Source organism: Pelodiscus sinensis, chromosome 8 (assembly GCF_049634645.1).
Source record: "Pelodiscus sinensis isolate JC-2024 chromosome 8, ASM4963464v1, whole genome shotgun sequence".
Classification (NCBI taxonomy): Eukaryota; Metazoa; Chordata; order Testudines; family Trionychidae; genus Pelodiscus; species Pelodiscus sinensis.
In genome coordinates this window covers 61,119,525-61,146,067 of record NC_134718.1, presented here as the reverse complement: position 1 = coordinate 61,146,067, position 26,543 = coordinate 61,119,525, and the positions used below count along the sequence as shown (strand labels likewise).

Genomic DNA, 26,543 nt, shown 5'->3' with positions numbered 1-26,543 from the left:
CTAACAATACAGTGTTTCACAAAAACTAACTCACCTCTTCCAAATTGCCTCTATATCAGGGTATTGGTTAAAAAATACAGCTACATTATTGAGGTCAAATTAGCTGTTAAACAAATTTAAATCAGAAAGATAAAGAGTAAGTATACATCATCTTTCTGTTAAGGACACTTACTGAATATATTTCAGTGGAGGAAGACACCTAATTAGACAGGGAAATTTGCTTTTAAAATTCAAATCAGGGTTAAATAAAACTGTAAGGCATAGAAAGGATATAAGGCCTTCCATTAAAACAAAACAAAAAAACACAAAGAGAAAGAGATAAAAGCACCAACAAGACAATAAAGCAAATACCAGTTCACAAAAAATATATCGGAATTGAATTTCCAGTTCATTTGTCCTGATTCGCCCCTTTGAACTGAGCAATGGAGACCTACGAGAATAGGTGTTCTTTCTCTACTGATGGAACAGGAAATCAGAGGTTTAATTAACCATGATTATAATATTCTGCTGATCTGATTTGTCTCACCTATTTCCTTTTTCTTTAAAAGACAGACTACCTGACAACCATCCTGGCAAGAGAACTAAAGCAAATCTGCAGACTAATTTCAAAAAGAGGTTTGCATTGTTATAAAACAAACTGATCTTCAACCGGATCTGCCTGAAATGTATATTTCTGAAGCAGGATTAACTCTTTGATGCTTAAATGGCACTTTGAAGCTTCAATCTGTTGTGCAAAAAGAATCCTCTGTTATGTCAAAATAGTATCCAATTTTACATTTTCTTTCAGCAGCTAAATCCTGTAGTTTCCAGATAGTTCGACATTTCCATTTCCTGCTGGTAAATATTATTTAAAACTGAAAATGAAATTGTGAAAATGTACATTTATTTTGGCCCACGGAGGGGAAATACCCAAAACAAATGCTTTTCAACTGGTCAAGTTTATTCACTACTAACGTTAGTTTAAAAAAACCAAACAGTTCATAAATTCAATACTACACTGCCCACCAGTATTCCCTCTTACTGACAATGGGAAAAATACCTCAAGTGAAGCATTTTGCTGTTCCTCAAAAAGTCCCACTATCTTTCTGTAGCAACAGATCCTGAATCTCTCTGGGCAGTACATTCACTGACTCTAGGCAGAGAAGAAGTTTGTTATAATGCAAAGTTCAGTCTCCAGGCAGGACTGAGACAACTTGTACGGGCAGTTACATATTGCATGTTTCCTGATTGACAAAGTGATGTAAATGGCATAAAAATACACCAGTGAAACAGGTCTGGCATTCCCATAGGACTAGAGGTTCATAAATAGCGTTACTTACTGAAATGTAACCTTGGAACTTGCGCTTTCCTTCATTTGAAGAGCCCCTGTGCCTGACTCGGGTGTTTCGGAGCTGAATTCTGCCTCTAGAGTTTTCTTGTTCACTGCTGTAGTAGAGTCTGAGCCTAACACTGGCATGGATTTGGATTCTGATGTGGCCAACACTCCAGCTGGACCTAAAACCCAAAGCGAGCTTAGCATATTTGTTACCCCTAGTTGTCCGGAGTACTGAATCACAGACCAGCTCAATATAATTCCAGTCAATTAGCTTGGTCAAATCATTTCCTTAAAGAGTAATTTCCAGTTCACAGAAAGTGTTGAAATGCATTCCATTTAGAATCAGCTTATTTTTCTCTACAGTGTCAAAATGCCATGGCTCAATCCAACAAAGCCTAGACTTTAGAAGGGTCCCAGGGGAACTACAGAACCCCAGCTGCTGTCTGAATTCACTCAGCTGAGAGGCATGGAATGGTAAGTATATTGAAGGTGTTAATGTTTTTCTTTTCTGCTATAAAAATATATTTGAACAAAGCTTTAAAACCGTTAAATATTGCCACAAGTGCTTGCTTTCTTCAGAGACAGTAAATTCAATATGGTGGTTATCATTCTCCTATTTTACATTAATTTATGAAGTACACCTTTGCAGGAAACACAGACAGGCAAAGACAGCCCAAGGACTTCAGTAATGCTGTCTGAGCTTGGGAGCAGAAGGTTTACAAGGGTGGGCGGAGAGCACTGAGACACATTTATAGTAGAAAAAATCGTGATGGCAGAGTGCAGCTATTAAGGGGAAATGGATCAGTTGGGAAGCAATTAGAGCTCTCCCCAATAACACTGGGTGAACCTGGAAAGGTCTTAAAGACAGAGCAATTTGGCGTTTAAATAGCTTTAACACAAGTTCTCTGAAACTCAATAGCAGGACTACGAAAGGATCAAGCCAACTCACTGCTGCTGTCTTGCTCGGCTGTCACCTTTCTGCGCCGTAAAATTCTTTCTAACTCAGTTTCACTGCTGTCTGTTTCAAGGGATTTTAAGCTTCTCGAACTGGTAGATTTGTTGAGCGTATCCTGTAATAAAAAATATACACAGAAGCTCATAGAATCAGAGAACATTAGAACTGGAAGGGACCTCAAGAGGTCATCGAGTCCAGAATGCTGCCCTCACAGCAAAACCCAGTACCATCTAGACCATCCCTGACAGATGTAAGAACATATGCCCTCCCAAAACATAGATCATAAGAACACATGCCCTTCCAAAACTTTGCAGAAGGTTGAGCAAGTAAAATAGATATTGGAGATGGTAACCGATACCATTTTAGATTAACTAAGTAACAGTTCTGCTTGGTCGGCACTATAAACCAGGAACTGCAGATTCTAATATGTTCACAGAGTCCTTGCAAGACACTTGGCAGGTCACTTAACCTCTCTACCCCAATTTATCTACTGGCAAAATGGGGAGAGATCCGTAAGTACAGAGAGTTTGTGAGCTTTACTGGCCCATAATGAAGCCCAGAAGAAGGCACCTGCCAGTGGAAAATTCCATCTGTGGAGAAATTCCATCCCTTGAGGGATCAGGATTGTCCAAAAAGGGGGTAGTGCTGGCCCAGGAGAGATTATATCTATGCAGTTTAGTACTTCCCCTGAACAGACTTCATGAAGCCCTGAGATCAAGCTAAAGAAGTTCCTTCTTGGTGAATCCCACTGTGCAGTAAAGAGTCAAGCTGGCTCTGGGTGAAATCTGGTGGAGTATTTCTAAAGTGCAATGTATATGCTAAGTAGCGTTACTGAAACAAATCCAACTATTAACACAAATACTAAAACATTTCCCTGATAAAGCTGTGAACATCTTAACAAGATTGCACAAGAGGAATATCTTGTTAACAACAAACTTTCTCTATTAGCTGAAGGCCAAAGAACCACATTTAATTGATTGCTATAGTACACTATCTTTTCGAAATGAAGTTCATTCATAGGTGACATATAGGCTACGTGTAGACTGCAAGCCTCTTTCAAAAGAGGCTTTTTTGAAAGATACTTTCAAAAAAGAGCGTCTAGACTACAACTGGTACTTTCGAAAAAAAAGCACCCAGGCAGTGTGGATGCTCTCTTTCGAAAAAGCACAGTTTGCATTACATAGCACCTTTTTTCAAAAGAGCACTTTTGAAAAAAGGCATTCTTCCTCATAAAATAAGGTTTTCTGCTGTCAAAAAAAACTGCCACGTTCTTTCGATTTACTTTCGAAAGAACGTGGCAGCAGTCTAGATGCAGAGGAAGTTTTTTCGAAAAAGGCCACTTTGGGGGGGAAAAAAAAAAACCTGTAGTCTAGACACACCCATAGTGTCTCAAGTCAGTATACAGGCAGTCCCCGGGTTATGTACAAGATAGGGACTGTAGGTTTGTTCTTAAGTTGAATTTGTATGTAAGTCGGAACTGGTACATATTGTACCCCAGGTGTTCCTGATTCAGCAGCTGCTGAAACTGACCAGCAGCTGACTACAGGAAGCCTGAGGCAGAGCTGCTCTGCCCCGGGCTTCCTGGAATCAGCCGCTGATCAGTTTCAACAGCGGCTGAATCTGGACGCCTGGGACAAAGCAGCTGGGGTGTTGCCGGGTAGGTCCCTGCAGCACCGCACCTCGGCGCTGTGGGACCAACCCGACAGCCCCCCAGCTGCTCTACCCCAGGCGTCCTGATTCAGCCGCTGCTGAAACTGACCAGTGGTGAGAAAAGCCTGGTCTGCTGGGGGGGGGAGGGGGCGCACTAGCTGTGCCCCCCCCCCCCCAATCCCCAGCAGACCAGGCTTTTCTCGCCGCGGAGAACGGGGGCGGCGGGACGACGGCGCGTCTCGGCGCGTCCCCTGCGGCGAGAAAAGCCTAGTCTGCTGGGGGAAGAGTGGGGGTGCACTAGCTGCGCCCCCCCCCCCAGCAGACCAGGGAGACGCGGAGCGGCTTTTCTCGCCGCAGAGGACGCGGGTGGCGGGACCGCCGAGACGCGCCGCTGTCCTGCCACCCGCGTCCTCCGCGGCGAGAAAAGCCGCTCCGCGTCTCCCTAGTCTACTGGGGGAGCCCCCCCCAGCAGACCAGGGAGACGCGGAGCAGCTTTTCTCATCGTGGAGGACGCGGGCGGTAGGACCGCCCAGATGCACCGCGGTCCTGCCGCCCGCGTCCTCTGCGGCTTTGCTCTGCGTCTTCCTGGTCTGCTGGGGGGCCCCCCCAGACGACCACGGAGACGTGGAGCAGCTTTTCTCGCCACGGAGGACGTGGGCGGCGGGACCGCCGCGGCGTGTCTCGGCGGTCTGTTGGGGGGGGGGGGGGGGAGCGCTGATAGTTCGGGGTTCCCTTACCCCGTTCTTAAGTAGGGATCCGACATAAGTCAGATGCACGTAACCCGGGGACTGCCTGTACTGAAAGCATTAATGTTTCTTTTTTCTGCTACAAAAAGATAATTGAACAAAGCTTCAAAACCATACTACACTACCAGACTAGTCATGGTTATGGCTGGTTCATTTAATTTACAAAAAGAAATGCTCACTCTCCTTGTGCTGACCTCACAAATCTTCATTGCTCTCCAAAAACTCTTGGCTGTGTCCTTTGGTGGCAGTATCAGATGTCTGGTTACAGCTTCCTTTCACAGACCAACACCATTGCTGCCTTATGCGGAGACTAACACTTTTGTAACCTCTGGCTTAGGCCAAGAAGCAGGGCCTTATTTTACAGGTCTCCTAAGAAAAAGGCTTCTTAAGCTGAAACCTCTAAAAAGGTTGCCACTGGAATTTTAACTGACACAAAGCATGCTCGGCATGCTCCTCCAGTCTAGCTGGAGTTACACTGCCATCTTGTCCAGTACCAAATCGACTGTAAAATCGTCCTAAAAGTTTATAAATGGCGCTCACACTCTGGGACATATATTTATTGTTGTCTCTGAGTCTCACCATTGTTTGTGACCTATGTGAAGCCTGTTTGCCAGCAGTTGCAAAAAAACCCGTTAGAGATCCACACAGCATGTTACTGAAAAGAAAACTTACCTCAGCTTAGGTAAAAAATGCAGTGTTAAAACAAACAAACAAACAAACAAAACAAACAAAAAATTCCTCAAGATCTTATTTAAAAAAAAACAAACAAACAAATAACCCAACCAACAACCTCCTGTTTGACAGAACCTTTTGTATGTTCACGGGCCTTAGTGGTGGATGCACTCAAGGGGAGTTGTGAGCAATCTAAGACATTGGGGTTACTGTAAGGCCCATGAGAATATAAAGTTCATTTGAATAAAAGCAGCAATACGTATTTATTCACTGTTGAACTGCATTAATAATTGGGAATTGGTTGTCAAAAATGACTACTAAAACATGGCAGTCTAGCGCATTCTTTGCAACATTATACACATGTATATAGGACTAGAAATAAGATAAGAACTACTCTATCAGAAGGAAGCAGAGGGGAAAAAAAAATCAAGGTCACTTCCATCTGTGAATTTCTTTTTTAACTCTGTGTGAGTTAAAAATAAATTCACAGATGGGAGCACCCTTAATTTTTCCCCCTACTTCCTTCTGACAGTTTGGGGTACTCTTTCTCCTCTACTCTCACCCATTTCCTTCTTATCTTCTCCAATTTATTTTCCCTCTCGCCTGCTTGTCTTTATACTTCCCTTTGCTACTCTTCTTGCTTGTGTCTCCTTTGCTAATTCTAGTTATGGCTGTGAGAAAGCCAGGCCAAAAGAGTGAGTCTACAAAGACCTTGTCATCGGTGGTCATAGGTATCCTACTGTAAAGAAGGCAAAATCTTGGACCTATTGCCAGACAAGCCTGGTCTCTCACTGTCATGAGACCGACATTGAAGTTGATAACGTCAGTGTCTCACAATTCCTCCCCAAAAGCATCATGTAACCAGTTAAAGAGACATAGTGTGGTGTTTTAGATGCTGCTTGTAACTATTAGAACTGGGAGCACTGGCTGTTGGGAATCTGGAAGCACGGGAAACAGGAAGGCGGGGGTAGGAGATGGGCCAGGCCTGAGTAAGAGCTACAAAGGGGAGCAGCAGCAGCTTTGTAAAGAGGTTTCACCTTTGGTAAATAAAGGCCTGTTGAAGTTTGTTACTACCTTGCTTGCATGATACAACACATGGGAAGACAATCTTGTTGGAGTCTAGAAGGCAATGTTCTGGAAGGGGAATGGCCAGGCTCTAATCTTTGGGACATGACCAATATCACCTGTTTCAAGGCCCTGCATGGTGCAACTCATTGCTAACCAGCTCATCTTACAGACCTTGAGTTGTTTTATCACCATTTTGAGACAGCACACAACTGGTATCTTCAACGCTCAGTCCTACTCACTCTCTTCAGTGGATCAACTGCTCACTTGGCGCTATTTTCTGACATGGTATTGCCCTCCTATAGAGTTTCATGACAGGCACAAGCAATTATTACTTCCTGGCAGCTTAGAAGCCGTGACAGTAAATTTTGCAATCTGGAAGTGGAACATTTTGTCAGAATAATCAGTGAAGAGAGACAAGCTACAGTGCTGCACCTGTACACTCTTGAATGGGGTACTAGATTACAAAAGTAAACAGCAGCTTTTAAGTCACAGAGGTAGCACTATTTCCATGACTCCATCAAAACAGCTTACATAAGAACATAAGAATGGCCGTACTGGGTCAGACCAAAGGTCCATCTAGCCCAGTATCCTGTCTACCGACAGTGGCCAGCACCAGGTACCCCAGAGAGGGTAGACTGAAGACAATGTTCAAGCAATATGTCTCCTGCCATCCCTCTCCAGCCTTTGACAGACAGAGGCCAAGAACACCATTTTATCCCCTGGCTAATAGCCTTTTATGGACCTAACCTCCATGAAATTATCTAGCTTCTCTTTAAACTCTATTATAGTCCTAGCCTTCACAGCCTCCTCTGGCAAGCAGTTCCACAGGTTGACTACACGCTGTGTGAAGAAGAACTTTCTTTTATTAGTTTTAAACCTGCTACCCATTAATTTCATTTGGTGTCCTCTAGTTCTTCTATTTAGGGAACTAATAAATAACTTTTCTTTATCGGCCCTCTCCACACCACTCATGATTTTATAGACCTCTATCATATCCCCCTTCAGTCTCCTCTTTTCTAAACTGAAAAGTCCCAGTCTCTTTAACCTCTCCTCATATGGTACCCGTTCCATAAGCTTTTCCCTCAATAAGTTAATATATTTTAGCTTTTAGATATTCTGAAATTAATTGAGCTGGGGCATTATTACCAAGTAATATTCCTCAGGAGTATATTAATCATACAGACCTAAAACTAAACCAAATAAATGAGTTGCTTTCCTTGAACTCTGCAATTTACAGAATGAATATAAATGTGTTTAACACAATTATATGGAGGTCTGCATGGAATGCACAATTAGCAAAGTAACAACAAACAAGTAAGTATTTATTTCTTCAGCATCCACCCCCATGTTTGTCATCTGACTGTGCATAATGATTAGTCTCAAGAACAGATTAGAGTCTAGTTTAAATAGCACCTCTCATACTTTAAATAGCCTGAAGAGTTACAAAAAAAGCATTGAGCTAGACCAGGGTGGGCAAAGGGGCCTCTGCGCACTGGATCTGTCCCGTGGTCACCCTGCCACTCCCTTGCCCCCAGCCAGTCGAGACCTGGGGATGGGAGAGCGTGTGAACTCTTCTCCCCCCTCCTCTGCCAAGGGCACACGGCACCTAGAGAGAAACGCCAGCTGTTTTAAAACAGCCCTGACTGGCCCGGGGAGGGATGGGGGGAGGGGAGCTTGCAAAGTCTTCTCCCCCCGTCAGGTGCACGCAGCATCAGAGGGAACCGCCACATGTTTTAATACTGCCAACAGCTCTTTCTAGCTGCCGCACGCCTCTGGCAGGGTGGGGGCAGGGAGTGAAAGACATCACGAGCTCCCACAACCCCCAGGCCCGGCCCAGGGAGCGTGCAAGATCTCCTCCCATTGCAGTACTTAGAGGGAACCACCAGCTATTTTAAAACAGCTGACAATTCTCGGGGGGAGGGAGGAAAGGAGGGCTGCAGAACTAAACTTCAGGCACTCCCCCACTCCAGGCTGGGGGAAGAAGGGAGGACACGAGAAGTCCTCTGGCCCAGGGCCACTTCAGAAATTTAGGAAGTGGCCCCTTCTTAAAAATTATTGCCCACCCTTGAGCTAGATACTGATAGCACGGTGATCAGGGGTCTCCTCTTGCTCAGACTGAAGTCAACGGCAAAGGCTGAGTTCAATCGTGAACTGGCCCTTTCCAGCAAATGAAAGAGCCATCTCATACATTGACCTAACTCTCAGCCTTGGGCAACTGAAGTTAGTTCCTAGCAGATGGAACACTAGCCACAGCTTCAGGATAATCCTCTACTTTCTTCACAAAGGCACTACTGGATCTTTAACTTACAGCTAGTGAATAATTTCTGCCAAAGATGGACAGAACTACCACCAGACTATTACTACCCCAGGACTGCAGACTTACTGCAAATTCTCTTCTCAGCATATCACCTGGGGGGAGAGAGAAGAGGTGGGAAGAAGAGGCTTGAACTCAGTCCCGTGGACTAGAAAAGAATGCAACCAGGTAAGCCAAAGATGATGGCATAAAATATTGTTCTCAGTTTTAAAATAGCATAGTGAAGGCCCCTAACACTGCAGTGGCAATGCTGTCAGCTGTAGTATTTTAAACCATTGCTGTACAATATTATAATATATATGAATACAGGTTATTTAAATCTTTGCTTATTGACACTGACTATCAAGCACGTGCGCAATATTAATATATCGATAAAACCCTGGGCTTGCTGAAATCCAGAACAAACTCCCCTGGGTTCCAATGAGGACAGGATTTCATCCTATGCCTATGCTGAACTTACACCTCAACTATTAATTCTCAGGACTAGAGAAGCCAAGTAGAAGAAGTGATGCTGATTTAATTTTTATTCAACACAATTTTAGCACCTGCTCAAAAGACGCAACTAATGAACATGTACAATGTACAGACTAAGTACTTTACAAAACACTAATAAGCTGAACACATTTTGTCAAAGCTGAGCAAAATACCAAATTTAAATGCTTTACTTAATAAGAAATGCATATGTATTATTTAAATAAATATGGACAGAAAGATTAAGGCATTCTAGTTCTTTAAATATCTGTAAGAAGAAGGTAGTGAGAGAAACATCTCTATGGCTCTATTTATATCTACCCATCCTCAAAAGGCCCTCTCATCTCAAATGAAAACAGAACAACAGAATGTAAACATGTGTACTTACCAGTATCTCCTTTAGTTCTTTCACTGCACCTTCAGAAGCTTTTGGTGTTTCTGGCTGTAATTAAACAAAACACACAATCAAATCTGATTGTGAACATACTGACTGTAGAAGAAGCATTTGTTTTGTTTGTCCTAAAACACAAGACATGAGTCTGCAATGGGTTTGTTGGCAAAGCCTGGTAAATAAGATATCTTGCAAGGTATCAAGTGTAAACTGGTGACATGCTGATCAGGAATGCATTGTATAATAACCCATATATATAAATAAAACCCATATATATGGGTTATGTACCAAGAGTCATGAATGGCTGCTGGGAATAAGTTTTTAAACAATATTTTAGAGGCACTGCATAAATCGAGGCAGGCAAGATTTAGCTCGCAGGCTGGATCTGGCCTGCCAAATCTTTTAATCTGGCCCACAGCCTACTCCACTGGGAGTCTGGACATAGAGCAGCTGATTGTTCAATGTGTCTCTCTGCCCAACGGAAGGGAGAGAGGCATTGAACATTGCCTCCACCCCCCAGCACAATTTCTCAGCTCCTATTGGCCAGAATCTGGCCAATGGGAGCTGAGAGGTTGTGCTGCACCGCCCCATCCCAGGAGAAGGGAGGCAGCATGCTCAATCCTCCCACATGCAGTGCAGAGAGCCACATGAAGCTGCCAGCTGCTTTGAGCAGTCACTCTGGACCCTATCTCCATCATATCTACCTCTCCCCCCAGCATAGTGTCATCCTCAACTTGCTGAGGGTGCAAACCATCCCATCATCCACAGCATTCATGAAGATGTGGAACAAAACCAGACCCAGGAGTAACCCCGGGCATTGTATTTGATACCAGCTGCCAACTAGACATTGAGTCACTGATAACCACTCATTGAGCCCGATGATTTAGCCAGTTTTCTATCCAGTCATCCAAGCCTTACTTGTTTATCTTGCTGGCAAGAATACTGTGGAAGACTATATCAAAAGCTTTGCTAAAGTCAAAGTTTATCATATCCACTACTTTCTCCATATCCAATATTCTATTATCTTACCCTTTGTTTACAGGCTATTTCAAGCTTTTGTGCAGACAGCTGCTGCAGATGGGTTTACACATTACTGCTATGTCTTGCATACAGGGAAAAAATAGAAATACCGATGAGATGAAAAGTATATTAGACTGTCGTTTAAGGATCAAGTCTTTCAGAATGTCTTTACATTACCCAATCACATTCTTCTTCAACTTGGTCTTTCAGTTCTGTTTCATATTAGTTATGTTTACTTAGAGATTTCTAAAAGAGTGTCCTCTATTGGACATGCATCTGACGAAGTGGGTCTTTGCCCATGAAAGCTTATGCTCCTACAATACTTCAGTTAGTCTATAAGGTGCCACAGGACTCCTCGCTGCTCTATTGGACTATGACGCTTGAGAAGGTGCTCTCTGTTAGTGTCTCTGTGAATCAAGGCAAATGCACCCAAGACCCTTCTGAATACTCACATACCAAAAAGACCTTGTGAATAAGGATAAAGTTCTAAGAGAATCAACAAAAATTACTTAAGGGCTAGATGGCTAGAATGAGGACAAAAATGCAGTATTATAGCTAGACTACATGATGACTACAGCCTACATCCCAATTATTTTCTCCTCCTTCAACCTTTCAGGCTGAATGGTGTACTGTCCAGCAGACAATCCACGACTTTACCTTATTCTATTCAAACAACAAGCAAAAGAAAAAAATGTGCTCTGATAAATGCATTATGGTAAATGCAATTTGTTTTCAGCATATATTAACATATGAGGCTAACAGTATTCTAATTTCTCCCAGTTCAAGATTAAATATAAAACGATTTCACCAAGAAGGTTGGTTGTTATTGAACATATATCATGGTGAATGCTAGTGGAAATGGGGTAGGTTCAGAAGTTAAAATAGGAAAAGATCAAGTTAAAAATTACTTAGAAAAGTTACATATCTGTAAGTCACCAGGACCTGATGAAATGCATCCTAGAATACTCAAGAAGCTGACAGAGGAGATATCTGAGCAACTAGCATTATCTTTCAGAAGTCATGGAAGACGGGAAAAATTCCAGAATGCTGGAAAAAGGCAAACATCCAGCTACAAAAACGGAACAAAGTACAACCCAGGAAAGTACAGATTAGTCAGTTTAACTTCTGTGCCAGGAAAGATAATGGAGCAAATAATTATGGAATCTATTTGCAAACATCTAGAAGATAATATGGTGGTAAGAAATAGCATGGATTTGTCAAGAAGAAATAATATCAAACCAACCTGATAGTTTTCTTTGATAGGATAACAAAACTTGTGGATAGATGTGGTATACCTAAACTTTAGTAAAGCATTCGTTACAGTTTTGCATGACCTTCTTATAAATAAACTAAGAAAATACAACCCAGATGGTGTATCTATAAGTGGGTGCATAACTGGTTGGATAATCATTCCCAGAGAATAGTTATCAATGGTTCAAAGTCACACTGGATGGGTAGAACAAGTGGATTTCATATAGATCCCTTTTGGGACCAGTTATGTTCAATACCTTCATCAACGATTTAGATAATGGTAGAGAGTATGGTTATAAAGTTCTCAGATGATACCAACCTGGGAGGGATTGCAAATGCTTTGGAGGATAGGATTATAATTTAAATTGACCTGGGCCAATAGGAGAAATGGTCTGGTCTGAGCTAAATAGGATGAAACTCAATTAAGACAAAAGCAAAGTACTCCACTTAGGAGAGAACAATCAGTTGCATACATACAAAATGGGAAATTACTGTCTAAGAAAAAGTACAGAAAAAAGGAATCTAGAGGTTATAGTGGACCATAAGCTAAATATAAGTCAACAGTGTGACACTGTTGGAAAAAAACAAATATGATTCTGGGAAGTATTAACAGGAGTGTTGTAAGCAAAGCACGAGAAGTAATTCTTTCCCTCTACTCTGCACTGATTAGGCCTCAACTGGACTGTTTTGTCCAGTTCTGGGAGCCACATTTCAGGAAAGGTGTAGACAAACTGGAGAAGGTTCAGAGAAGAGCAATAAAAATGACTGAAGGTCTAAAAAACATGACCTATGAGGGAAGATTGAAAGAACTGGGTTTGTTTAGTCTGGAAAAAAAGAAGATAGAGAGGACATGATAACTTTCAAGTTCCTAAAAGTCGGAGGAGCAAGAAAAAAATATTTTCCTTGACCTCTGATAAGACAAGAAACAATGGGCTTAAATTGCAACAAGGAAGGTTTAGGTAGGAAAAACTTCCTAACTGTCATGGTGGTTAAACACTGGAATAAATTGCCTAAGGATGTTGTGGAATCTCCGTCATGGAAGATTTTTAAGAGCAGGTTAGACAATACCTGCCAGGGATGATCCAGATCAGGGCTGGGGAACCTTTTTTGGGTCAGAAACTGCTGACCCAAAACAAAATCAGTCTGGGGCCACACAAGTGAGAAGAAAAAACAAAAATAAAAAAAACCTCTCTCTGATGTGGCCCCCAACTGAGGAGAAAGACATTCCTCACGTTCCCCTTGCACACTAAAGCCTAGGGAAATCCAGCCTAGTAGATTTTGTGCGCGCCAGCCGAGCACCAGGCCAACAGGGGACGGGGTGGGCTGGAATGCCAGCATGGGCTCCCCAATGCTGGGTGGGGGCCCTGAGCTTCAGGGGACTGGAGCCAGGCAAGTCAGAGGCTGCATCTGGCCCCTGGGTCTGAGGTTCCTCATCCCTGGTCTAGATGGTGCAGGGTACAGGACTTGACCATTCGAGTTTCCTTCCAGCCCCAGTATTCTAGGAGTCTAAGAAACCAATGTTTAATTATTCCAAACCTTTGCCTTGGGTCTGGTTGACTGATTAACTGGCCTTAGGTGAACTCCCTTTTTAATTCTGTCCATCATTTCTTCAACCGCTTGTCTCTTCAAATCTTTTACTTCTTCCCCTGTTTGTAAGGGATAAACAGTATCAGGTTAAAGATGCTAGATATCTGATCAAGAAAATACTTTACATTTTAAAAATTCTAGGGGGTGGTGCCCCCTGCTCACTATGCTCACCAACCCTCCTCTCTGGGGGTAGGCAGCCCTGGCTCTAGTGTTCCCTCCAAGCTGTGGGGCAGCACAGCTCCACAGGTGATTAATCAGCCCTGCCCAGTCAGCTAACTCCATGCAGGGAGCCCTGAGTCTCTGACTGAGCAGGGCTGATCAATCACCTGTGGAGCTGTGCCGCCCCGCAGCTTTGAGGGAACACTGCCCAGCTCCACCCCCACACCAGAGGCCGGGGAGGGCCAGGGTGAGGCATGGCAGCCTTGGCACACCCTGGCTCTCTCCAACCAGTCACTGGGACCCCGCAAAGCCAGGCCAGCCCCAGCTCTCCCACCCTGCTTACTGGGTGCTAGGGGGGCTTGGGTCAGGCTGAGGCTGGCCCAGCTTTCCCCCTCCCACTCCCAGCTGCCAGGGAGGGCCAAGGGCCAAGGCCACCCTGGCCCCAGGCCTACCTCCCCCACCCCCCCAGCTGCTGAGGAGGGTCCAAGGCCACCCTGGCTCTTCCTCCCTGTCCCGAGGCCAAAGCCACCCCAGCCCTTGCCCCCTGCCCCTGCCTCTTTGCCCCCTCATCTGGCTGCCGGGGGGAGGGAGCGGGGCATGAGGCCTGACCGTGACTCTGGCCACAAGGGTGGAGGCCTCGTGGCTCCCAGCCCCCCCCAGGGAAGGACGCATGACTCTTGGACCCTCTCCACCCATGAGGGGCGCAACTCCCAGACCATCCCCGGAGCACCAGGGAAGCCACATGGCTGCCGTTTGTCCCAGCACCAGGGAGACCGGGCCCTCAGCACCAGTAAAGAAGGGAGGAGGCTGGGAGACTGAGGGGGGGAGGAGCTGTGGGACGCAGAGTGACGTGATGACATCACTCTGTTGTCCCACAGGAAAAACTTTTTTATATATATAGAAAGAAGTAACATTCACCACATGCTCCAAGTTACAAATAGATAGGAATGTAGTCACAAAAAGCAATGATCAAGGAACAATTAACATGCAATGTGGATAACTGTATACCTGAAAATATTCCTCATGTCAGCGTGAGCAGGTGCAATATAGAATACAAACTCTCTCAGATTTGGCTGTATTATTAATAAAAATGAGAACTAAACTTCAACATAAGCTTTGTTTCTAACTCTGATCTTGGCTATTTATAGGGTTTTTCCACAGGATGGCCTCTGTCCTAGCCCCTAGCTTCTCCCTTCCCCAGAGAGGTACCCCTTACATCACTTAAGGTATGGTAAGATGGAAATAACACGATCCACATGTTAGCCGACATCAGAAGAATCTACTTTGTATCATTTTACAGAGTTGTACTACCTGGATTTAGGGTGATCCAGGAACCTCACAACCATATGCAGGATCCTACACAGTTCCTCATTTGTAAATTGTTACAATCCCATTGCCTCCAAATGATCTAAATCAATTTACACAAGTTGCTGATCTGGCTTCAAACCTTCCGCTCTTTTACAGTCAGATAATTATACTAATTATAATCATTGTAACAGCACAGCACCTAGGAGCCCACTAATGAATCAAGACAATATTTTCTCCAGGTGGTGTGTTAAGCTAGTGCAAGATTCCAGTTCAGACTTGGAAGTAGGGATGTTAAATTTACATTAATCAACTAATCAAATAGTCCATTGAATTTGCATCAACTACTCAATTAGTCGATGAGGGCGTCTCCACCTTCGTAATATAGCAAGAGCACCGCCAGCTCCTGCTACATTTCAAAGGCAGAAGCGCCACGGGGAGCACGGGGCCAGCGGGGGACTCACGACTGAGCCTGTGCTCCCCACACACTTCAGTTTTGAAATGAGCCCTGAGGGGCTCTTGTACATTTCAGAAGCAGGGAGCACAAGGCGAGTGGAGGACTGCTTGAGTCCCCCACTGGCCCCATGCTCCCCACGGCGCTTCTGCTTTTGAAGTGAAGCAAGACCTTCACTCTCACTACATTCTGAAGGCAGAAGCGCTACTAGTTCCTCACTGCGCTCCTTCTCCTCCCCCACTCCCGAGATGCTTCTGGAGGGAACAAGCTTTTTTTCCCCCCAGCACTGGCTCCTGCTCCCTCCACCTGCTGCCTCCCTCTGGCACAGGCAACAAGGCTGGGGGGGGGAGGGGAAGGAGAACGACTAGTTGACTATCTTATGCTTTGTGGGGGGGGGGGGGGGGAACAGGAGCAGCGTCCCAAGATCTACATATGGCCGGGTCAGTCCCACTCCCCGCATGCCGATTCATTCCTCCCCCTTGCTCCCCCCGCTGCGCCTCTGGCCAGCCCCACTTCCCCCAACCCCCTCCTGGGCAGCCAGGTCCCCCCCCGCTTCTCCTCCCAATCTCCCTTGGCCAGCCCCGCTGCCTGCATCCAGCCCTCCTTCCGGCGGCCACTTCTCTCCCCCCCCCCCCCCCGCATCTTCCCTGGCCAGCTCCCTGCCCCCAACATCGCACCCCCCGGCAGCCCTGCTTCCACTGGCCCCCGAATCTCCCCAGCCTGCCCCGATTCCCCCACCCAGTGCTGCTTCTGGTGGCCAGCTCTCCCCTCCTCCTCACCCCAGAATCCTCTGGCACCTGCACCTTCCCTTAGCCCTGTACCCTCCTGGTGCCTCCCCCTTCCCTTATTGTCCCTGCCCCCTTTGCCCTCTCTTTACCTGATACCCACCCCCTCAGCACTTTCTGCCCCATTCCCTCCTGCCCCTGTGCCCTCACACATGACTTGCTCCATCCCCACCTCTCTCATGCCCACCCCTTCTTTCAAGCCTTCTCCCAGCACCTCCTCCTCCAGCCCCCAATGCCCTTCCCCTCTCCTCTCCTCTCCCAGTATCACCCTGTCCCCCCTCCCACTGACACCTCCCCTCCTGCCCTTTCCCTCATTGTCTATACTTGGCCCCCTGGCATTTGTCTCTCTCTCCTGCACCCTGTCCCTTGGTGCCTTCCTCTCCCAAGCCCCTTTTCCTTCCACTCCTCCTCCTCCGTGCAAGACCGCCACCACCTCCTTGCCTCTGCCCAAGCCCGTTCCCTACCTTCTGCCTTCCACATTGCGGGGCTGGAGGCCGCCGGAGCCAGTGTGGCCCCGCCACGTGCCTCCGAAGACTTTTAAAATCCCGGGCCGTGATGTCATGTCACTCCCGGGCATCCACCCCGCCCATGTGCAATGCCGCACATGGGCAGCAGCAGGCGGGGAGGAGGAGCCGCGCACGGCGGGGATGCTCTGGGGGCGGGGTGGGAAGACGCGCCTGCGTGGGAGACCCACGCTAGCACCAGGCAGAGCTGGGGGAGAGACCCAGCTCCACATATTGGTGGAGCAGGGCCCCCGGCTCTATAACTCGCTGGCACTTCTGAGTTCAGGGGCGCGGGGCCCGAATCGCCCTAAGGCTGGCCCTGCTGGCAGCCACTAGGCATGCTGAGGCCCGGTATTTTTTCCCGCAGCCCAGTACTGGGCCACAGCCCATAGTTTGGGAAACGCTGGCTTACTGGATAGTTGACTAGTCACTTACATCCCTACTGGGAACCAGGTCTTATTCGGAGTAGTCGGAATTGCAGGTCTTTAGGTTCAAATCCCAAGAAGATAGTAACCTTAACTAAATCAGGAGGTCATATTCTGATCTCACTGAAACCACAGTAAATGGAAATAATCTCACTGGCTTGATTAGAGTTGGTCAAGATGGTCAAACCAATGATGCCTACAGATGAGGAAGTATCAAGCCCCTAATTCAGCAAGGAACTTAAGCACATGTTTAAATTCAAGGAAAGGGGCTACTCGACATGCTGAAAGTAATGCATGTATTCATGAATCTTGCTGAATCTGTCCCCAAAAGTCTCAAAAGAAAAACAATAGAACTAACTGTAAAAATGAAAACACCTAAACACTATCAAGGGATCTAGCTTTCAAGGAACCCAACAACAGACCTGTGAAATGTTCACGTAAAACAGAAAGTCTTATCTGATGAAGGTCAGCTTTTCCAACTAATATATTGATGCACTGGAAGATAGGACTAAAACCATTTCATTGTACCATACAAAAAAGGCCAACCTTATTAGGAGAGCTAAATAGAGAAATATGGTCAACACTATTCCAATCTGATGCTGTGCCTAACAGAACAGGAATTTTAAGAAAACCCTCTCTCCAAATAACACTAAAGATCCATAAAAGTGCAGTTCCTGCACTGTGCCTCAATTTAATGCCAGGATTTTATTTCCCAGTCTGTTTCAAATGTTAAAGATTAATTGGCTGTGAGGAATAGGAATCACTCCTTGTAAGTCCTAAATCTGAAGTTAGATACAGTAACCAAATCAAGAGAAACCTCTTCTAATCTTTTTTATGACCATTCAACTATGAGGGGAAGAAGCAATTTGTGTGTGATTGAAAAAAGATCAGTACTGTTAAATAGTTTACTAATAAATAATGGAAGAGGGAGGCGTACTATTCACAGTATTTCCTTCAATCAGAGTTGGGAAAAGTCAACAAAAAGGTGTAATCAAAACATCTAAAATGCTTTCCGTTAAAAAAACCCACAATAAATGAAGACAACATAGGTCTAGCATCATTGAACAGTTACTGGAAAATACAATTAGCTCTTTATAACACGGTTACAAGGTCATTTCTCTGATGATCTTGGACCAGTAACTGGTAATCTCATTTCTCGTGGTCTGGTAAACGGCTAACAGCCATAAACTTTCTGTGACACCTTGGCAAAAATCACTTAAACTCCGTGCCTCAGTTACCACATCTGTAAAATGGGGATAATATTTCCCTTCTCTCACTTGGGCTTGTCTGTTTAGTCCACATTCCTATAGACAGTTACACACAATGAGAAAACAGTGACAATCCATCAAATAATTACATAAGTGAATTATTCGTGTGTACAAGTATGAATGGGACTACTCATCTGCATAAAATTATGCTTGGGTATAACTGTTTACAAGACTGGGGTCTTTGTTCTTCAACAAAGGTGCACAGCACCTAGCACATTTGGTCCTTCATGTGCTACTATCCTATTAGTATGGACAGATAGTAACAATAATTAGTCTTTACTAACCTGCTTTGTACTAAAACTGACACCAAAGGTTGAATGGTTCCAAAAACGGGTGGAAGCAAGTGTTGAAAACTATTTTATTTTTGAATTATCTAACAAGTGACACCCCCCTAACACTCCCCCCCCATTTGTTTGAAATAGGATGAGCCATACCTGATTCTTGCGGAGGAGCTTTTTCTTTTTTGGTCACACTGCTGCTAGGATGAGATCTCTTACGAATCATGGACATAAGGGACCTTTTCAGGACAATTAAAATGAAGATATTCACCCTGCTTTCTCTTATGAACAACATCTGTATCTTTAGAACTGACCCTGAACATGTGTCATATATTATAAAACAAGCCAGCACTGAATGCTTGCATCACTGATTTATAGTTCTCCTATTTACAAAAGAGGTGTTAATCTTTATTTCCATACAGAGACAGAGGTGAAGCAACCCTAAAAATACAAAGATATTATTTACTTTTCCTTTACTGTTGCCAGGCATCATGTAGCACACTTAAGAGCTAAGTATTAAAAGGTAACATGGCATTGTGACACAACAAATTAAAGCCCTCTCGCAGAATAAAAAGAATGAAAGATTGCACATATTAATGTCAAGCATTATTCACCAGAGAACACTGCTAGAGGGTAAGCATATTATTCCCTCATTCTTCAGTGAATATATATTGACCTACGTTTACTAGATCAACAGAAAAAAATCAGAGCTTGTGTGTTTTGATAAAAAAAAAATATAAAAAAACATGATAAGCACTGTGAAATATAATTACTTTCAAGTGGCAGTATTTTGGGGTTATTTTTAAAATAAAAGTTTATAAAACTTACGACCAACAGATGTGTTTAATTCCATTGATTGTAAAAAAAAAACAAAAACATTCTTCTGTAGTGTTAGCAGTACAAGCACTTCAATATTATGCTAACAAATGAAAATCTTTTAGTTTAAATGTATTAGTAACACAAATAGGGAATTTTGCTTTAAAAATCATATATTTGAACTTGGCACAGTACCATTATGCCAAAAATAATGTTGAGATGTTTACACTGCAACATAATATCTTATGGCTACATTTCATTTGTGTATTTGTTTTACACTATCAGGAAATATCCCAAGAATGCTTCAGAATAACATTTTTTTCCAGTCAAGGAGACTGTTGTAAAAATAAATGTTTTCATTTAATAATATTACTTCCTTATTGAAGTAAAATAATTTACATCTGGTTCATGTCAGGTTTTGAAATATCCATTTATATTTACATTTCATAAACATAACATTTTATGATAAATACATTGCATATACTTACTTTATTGTTTCTGTCTTTCTTTGGATTACCTGTTACGGCAACTGGACTGTATACATGTCGTTTAATACAATTAAAAATAAACTTTTGAAATGCCCATATTAGTCATTATGGATTTTTATTTTTCTTGCAATTTGTGATGTTACATAATATGCAAGTTCTTTTGGTTCTATAGACAGTATTGTGTTCAGGACAGATTGAAATAAACTGTTGCAATAATTCCTGTTTAATTGTTCATAGGTTTGTAAAATAATCTGTTTATATCACAATTTAGCTACTACTTATTTTAGAACACTCTTCAACATTTCTCTCATCACCAAATCCAAGGCCTAGGCTTGACATTTTCTGTACCATCTTAAATAATGACACCTTATTGAAAAGAAAAAAGATCTCTCTGAACAGAAGATCCAGAAACCTGTCCTAAATAAATGATGTCTCTAACTCCCAACTTTTAAAGCACTCTATGAAATATGTCCTGTAAATGTAGCTATCTATGATAATTACTCCAAACACTTCAAATTCCTTCTGAGCTTCTGAACACATATAAAAGTTATTCAGGCATTTAAAATGGATTGTCTTTTCCACCCTGACTTGCTATGGAATGTCTCTCAAGAGGTTTATAGCATAGGATGAATTTATATTCTAAACATTCTATTCAAATGTGTATATAAGTTGCAGGGGAACTGAATAAAATACAGATTGAAAATCTCTACTCCGGCACTCTGATCCAGCAACATCTGTGTTCTGGTATGATTTTAGTTAGCCAGATGTCCTCTTATCATGGATGTGCAGCCATGTTTCCCACAGTCCCATATACTTTGTTTACAGCCTCCAGTCCTGGTGCTCAGTGTTCTGTGCTGTAATGTAGCTCTAATTTACCCCTAAATGTCCTCTAAGATCCCATTAAGCAGAGGAAGTGTTAGTAATGCTGTTAGACAATATTGACCTTCTGTGGTTTGGCAAATTCTCTAGTTCAGCACTGGTCAAGTCCCGAGGATGCCAAACTAGAGAGGTTCAACCTGTATTTCGATTGTGTAATAGAATTAAGCAAGTCGCATGAGCTAATAAAAGGTAAAAGCAGCACGAGTCTAAATATGGCTGTTCAGAAATATATTTTACAGTATCTGTTGTCCAATGACAGAATAGACCAACTTCTAGCACTTACCGAATTGGATTGGGAGGTGGAGGGGGCAGTGGAGGTGGTGGTGGTGGGGGAGGTGGCGGTACGGGATTTTCTGACTTGAGTATTCGTTTCTGGAGTTCATCAACTGCATGATAGCAACAGAAAAGCAGAATGAGTTGTCAGTAAAAGCATTTCCCCATCTGCTACTGGGTTTGGAAACTAGAACAGAAGTTCTGCCTGTAAAGAAAAACCACTGATTCATTCAAAAGCAAAATGGCAGCACGTCTCAATGCCAGATCTGCTATCACACTGGGACAGTGACAGTCTTTGCATTCATCTGTACCAACGCCACTGATCTAGAAGAATACAATTTCTACAATCAAGTCAGCTTCTGAGAACTGAAACCTAGCTGCATAAGATTAAACTCTTCACATACCATGAATGGAGCCTTAAGGAGAAACCAGATGACTGCTGGTTTTTATAGCTATCAAAGGGGCATCACAACAAATAGAAACCCCTTGATAATGAGCTGCAGGTTTTACAGTCACATTCTTTACAACATGTTTTTCTCTTTTGCTACATGAGAGAAACTAGGGGAAGCTACCTCAGTACACAGGGGAAACACAAACTAGGGGAAGCTAGCTCAGTACACAGGGGAAACAGTGAAAAGACTATATACAAGTGCTGTCAAGTGAACTTCGCAGGCGAAACGTGTTCAATATTAACTGCACCAAACAACTTTCTTCAACACTAAAGGCTATTGAAATTAGGGATGTGAAATTGCGAGTAATTGACTAATCAAATAGTTGATGCATTTTGCCCTAGGGGTGTAGCTACACTACAAAGGCAAAAGAGCCACGTGGAGCCCTGGATCATTCCCTCACTGACCCCAGGCTCCCACATGGCGCTGCTGCTTTGAAGTACTCCCACCTCTTCCCCCCCACTCCTCTTGCTGCCTCTTTCCGATAGAAGCAGCAAGGGGAGGGGGGGAAAGCTACTAGTCAACAGGATATCCCATAAGCATTTGCTCATAGAATAGTCAACCAGTCCTCACATCCCTAATTGAAATGACTTCAACTCAGTATTTCCAGATAAGCCCAGGCTTGGGAATTGCTCAAGAAAGCAATTAGGCCTGAACACAGATGGACTTCAGCATGTTTTTAAGGTCTATTCTGAATCAGAGCCTGAGTTATGGGTTCCCCATAGAATCATAGCAATGTAGGGTTGGAAGAAACCTCAAGAGTCAACAAGTCCAGACACCTGCTCCATGGCAGGAACAAGGAAACTTAGGCTATGCCTCAGAGGGGTTTGTCCAACCTGCTCTTAAAAAACTCCAATGATGTGGATTCCCAAGTCTATTTCAGTGCTGAACTATCCTTTTCATATCATCTAATCTAAAGTTCCCTTGCTGATGATTAGGTCCATTATTTCTTGCTCTGTCTTCAGTGCATATGGAGAACAATTGATTACCATCCTCTTTATAATAGATATTAACACAGAACTACTCAGCATGTGGCCCACAGGCCACATACGGCTGGCCCATTAGTTCTTGCCTATCTCCTAGAATTGGAAGGGACCTTGAGAGGTCATCAAGCCCAGTCCCCTGCCTTCACAGCAGGGCCAAGTAACATCCCTGACAAATTTCTGCCCCAAATCCCTAAATGGCCTCCTCAAGGATTGAACTTACAACACTGGGTTTAGCAGGCCAATGCTCAAACCACTGAGCTATCCCTCCCCCCACAGTTTGCGGCCCACAGTGCAGATTGGGTTTACGTGGGGCTGAACATGTGGCCCACGGGTGGGAGCCAAAACAAAGGAATACTCCATATAATAATCTTCTGTTGATATGAATTTTAGTAGTTAAATTCCTGGACTGTCATTGCTCATTAAAAGTGCTGTCATATGGGTGGAAATTGGGTAAATATTACATTTTATTAATATCAGCAGAACTGACTTAAATGGGGCCTGCATGTCGTACAGTCTCGCCTTAGTCTTTGTATTCATGCCTGTCAGTGTGAAAGAAGCTATTTGCATATATATGCAACCACACTTAAGTTGCGACCCTCGGTATTTGCTGTATCACTGTGGCCCCCAGGGCTTCTGAAGTTGAGTAGCCCTGCCTTAACATATCTGTAGACTGTTATCAATCTCCTTCCCCCATCTTTTTTCAAAACTAAACATGCCCAGTTTTTTTTTTAACCTGTCCTCCTAGGTCAGGTTTTATAAACTTTGTATCATTTTTGTTGCTCTCTTCTGGACTCTCTCCAATATGTTCACCTACTTCCTAAAGAGCACGCTGGCTTCCTGCTCTTCCCCCCACCTCCAAAGCAGCCCAGCTGAGCCGTGAGCCAGCTCCTGGCTCCCCACTCACAGCTCAACTGTGCCACACACTAGCCCCTGGATCCTCACCCCTCTGCATCATACCAGGACTCTCTGGTCCTGGAACATCAGTGGTTATGCCGGACCATGGATGTTGCCAGACCAGAGAATCCTGGATTTTAGAGGAGCAATCTGTACTTCTATTCAGCACTGGTCAGCCTCAGTTGAACAGAACAATTATCTCCCATATCATATTCCTGTTAATACGCACCAGAACAACAGTTTTACACAGCTGCATCGTGTTGTTGACTATTTCTCAATTTGTGATCCACTGTAACCCTCAGATCCTTGTCAACTATAATACCACTTATCCAGTTACTCCCCACTTTGTATTTGAGCATTTGATTCTTTTCCTTCCTAAGTGAAGTTCTTTGTGTTTGAATTTAGTAAATTTCATCTTGCTGATTTCACATCAATTTTCCAATTTATCAAGGCCTTTTTAAATTGTAATCCTGTCCTTCAACATGCTTGCCACCCCTTCCAGCTTGGTGTCATCAGAAAATGTTGTAAGGACACTGCCCACCTCATTATTCAAGTCATTAATGACACTATTGAATCGTACCAGATGCCGGACTGACCCCTGCAGAACTACACTTAGACACATCCTCACAGTTTGGCAGTGAACCCTGCATAACAACTCTTTGAGCAGGAACTTTTAACCAGTTGTGCACTCACGTTAAGTAATTTTACCTAGATGACACTTCCCTAGTTTATCAAAGAAAAGGGCCATGATGGACTTGGTTAGAAGCCTTACTACAGTCAAGATATATCACATCTACTGCTTCCCCCCTACTCATTTTGTAAGCATCTGGCAGATATTAGGGTTCTAAGGAATAGCCAGTGAGGATTTGTCAGAAAGAAATTATCCCAAACCAATTTCCTTCTTTGACAGGGTTACTACCCAGATGCTTACAAAATGAGTGCTTAATAATTTGCTCTAGTGTCTTTCCAGGTATCAAAATTCAGATGATTAATCAATTCCCCAAATCCTTTTTGTTCCCATTTTGAAGAATGGTACCATGTTTGCCCTTATGAGTTCTCAACGATGATTACTATCACTTCCAAGACTGCTTCAGCTAGATCAGTGGTCTCCAACCTTTTCACACCTAAGATGACTTTTTAAATGACAGAACAAGCCAAGATCTACTGCCCCGCCCCTTCCTTGAAGCTCCGCCCTCTCTAGTCTCCTCTGCAGTCTAGTCGTAAACTTGCTGGGTTGAGACAGGATGTGTACGGTCTGGGGTGGGAATGAGGGATTTGGGTGTGGGAAGGAGTGAGAGGTGCAAGCTCTGGGAGAAAATCTGGATGCAGGAGAAGATGAACAAGGGGCACTGGTTCAGGGAGAGGGCGCCAGGCTGGGGAGTGCTGGGGTCAGATGTAGGGTTGGGGTACTAAGCAAGCCACAGACTTCTGGATGTGAGGGTTCAGGAATTTGGGTTGGGGTATGTGAGGGGCTCAGGGCAGGGGGTTCCAGTGTATGATAGGCTCAGATGTAGGGTCTGGGGGAAAAGGGAGTGCAGGAGTGTTATGATGCTGTGGCCAGGTGGGAGCTTGGCCCCTATTTGGGGTTTGTTGGCCAGGATTCATTTTTAAATAAAATACTGTGTCAAACAAAAAGTTTCTGAATTGTCTTTATTTCTGAGAAGGGCAGGGAGCCTGTCTTGAGCCAGGGGTCACTGACCCAAGAAAAGTCAGTTTGGGCCACACAAATGAGATGCAAAAAAATCTTCCTCCACCTCCCCACCCCCCAAGCTTCACTAATGTGGCCCCAACTGTGTTAGTAGGAACAGAGGACACAGTACTGGGGAAGGGTGCTAGTGGGTGCTTTGGCAGGGGACAGGGTGCCAGTAGGGACAGAGTTCTGCAGCTGAAGGCAGGGGAGAGGGAACAGGGTGCTGGGAGGGCAGAGGACAGGTTTCTGCAGCTGGGGACAGGGTGCCAGTGGGGACAGTTCTGTGGCTCGGGACAGGGGAATGAGGACAGAGTTCTGGGGATGGGGACGAGGAGTGGGGACAGAGTTCGGGGAGTGAGAGTGGGGATGCGGATGGGGAAGGAACCGAGTTCTGTAGCTGGGGACAGGGGAATGGGGACAGAGTTCGGGCAGTGGGGATGGGAATGGGGATGGAGTTCTACAGCTGGGGACAGGGGAGTGGGGACAGAGTATGGGGATGGGGACAGAATTTGGGGATGGGGAGGGGACAGACTTCGGGGGGGTGGGGACAGGGGGGGTGTAGTCCTCTCTCCCTGAGGCAGCCTGCATAGTGAATTCCTCATCCCCAGCTTCATCCAAGAGGAATGATTTAAATGAGGAAAAATGAAAATTAATTGAGCTAAGGAGCTGAGCAATGCTGGGAAACTCTAGTGCAATATAATGATACAACAGATGTAAAACTAAATAAATAATTTAGTTTTCTGTTTTTAAAAACTTAATTATATGCCAAGTTTAGGATGACTATCAGGAAAATACCATGACAACCAGGTTACGTGGGACCTCTAAAATTAGACAGAACAAACAAGCTCTAAAAATTATATATTTTTTCCTTAGGGAATTTTACCTTCTTATCATCAGGGCTTGCTGAGCCGCGGCAAGCCCCGCTCGCCAGCCACGCAGTCCAGCGTTCTGCACATGCGCAGATCGCCTGAACCCGGCTATTTCGGGATGTAACCTACTTGCCACGGGCGAGTAGATTACATAGATTGTCGAGCCCTGCTTATTATCATGGAAGCCAAGCATCTAACAAACCCATGTTGATTGTGGGATGGACACCATGATCTAATAAGTCTTTCCATTCAATTCTATGAGTCTATGATTAATTTGACACACACAAAATTATGAAACATTTTTTCCAGAAGCTCACACCACCGCACTGGGATGCTTTTTTCTCTCTGACATTTTCCATCTACACATTCCAGCTGTGTTTGGACAGTTAAACAGTGGTTCACCTGCTGCTAACTATATTTTGAATTTATTATGAAATGGCAATTTTAAATAAAAAGCATTAAATTACAGTTTTTAGCATTTAATAGGCATGATGCTGTAAGCTGGTCAGGCACCATTCTACCCTATAAGATTCTGATAACTAAATTACAGTAGTTGTTCCATACTGTACATACTTTAAGTGA

At 44.1% G+C, this 26,543-nt stretch overlaps 1 protein-coding gene across 2 annotated transcripts in view; it reads right to left on the bottom strand.

The window, feature by feature from the left end:
* SHTN1 (shootin 1) overlaps positions 1-26,543 on the bottom strand; it is a 111,001-nt gene that overhangs the window by 13,226 nt on the left and 71,232 nt on the right. Inside the window, exons 11-17 of one of the 2 annotated variants that reach the window (XM_075935385.1) lie at positions 21,084-21,186; positions 18,774-18,856; positions 13,390-13,499; positions 9,580-9,633; positions 2,265-2,385; positions 1,320-1,494; positions 1,040-1,132 (exon numbers count right to left, since the gene is read on the bottom strand). In XM_075935385.1, coding sequence (XP_075791500.1) covers positions 1,078-1,132; positions 1,320-1,494; positions 2,265-2,385; positions 9,580-9,633; positions 13,390-13,499; positions 18,774-18,856; positions 21,084-21,186 — 701 coding nt within the window. In that variant the 3' untranslated portion in view covers positions 1,040-1,077. The remainder of the gene's footprint in view (positions 1-1,039; positions 1,133-1,319; positions 1,495-2,264; positions 2,386-9,579; positions 9,634-13,389; positions 13,500-18,773; positions 18,857-21,083; positions 21,187-26,543) is intronic. The other variant, XM_075935384.1, reaches the window with a different exon arrangement.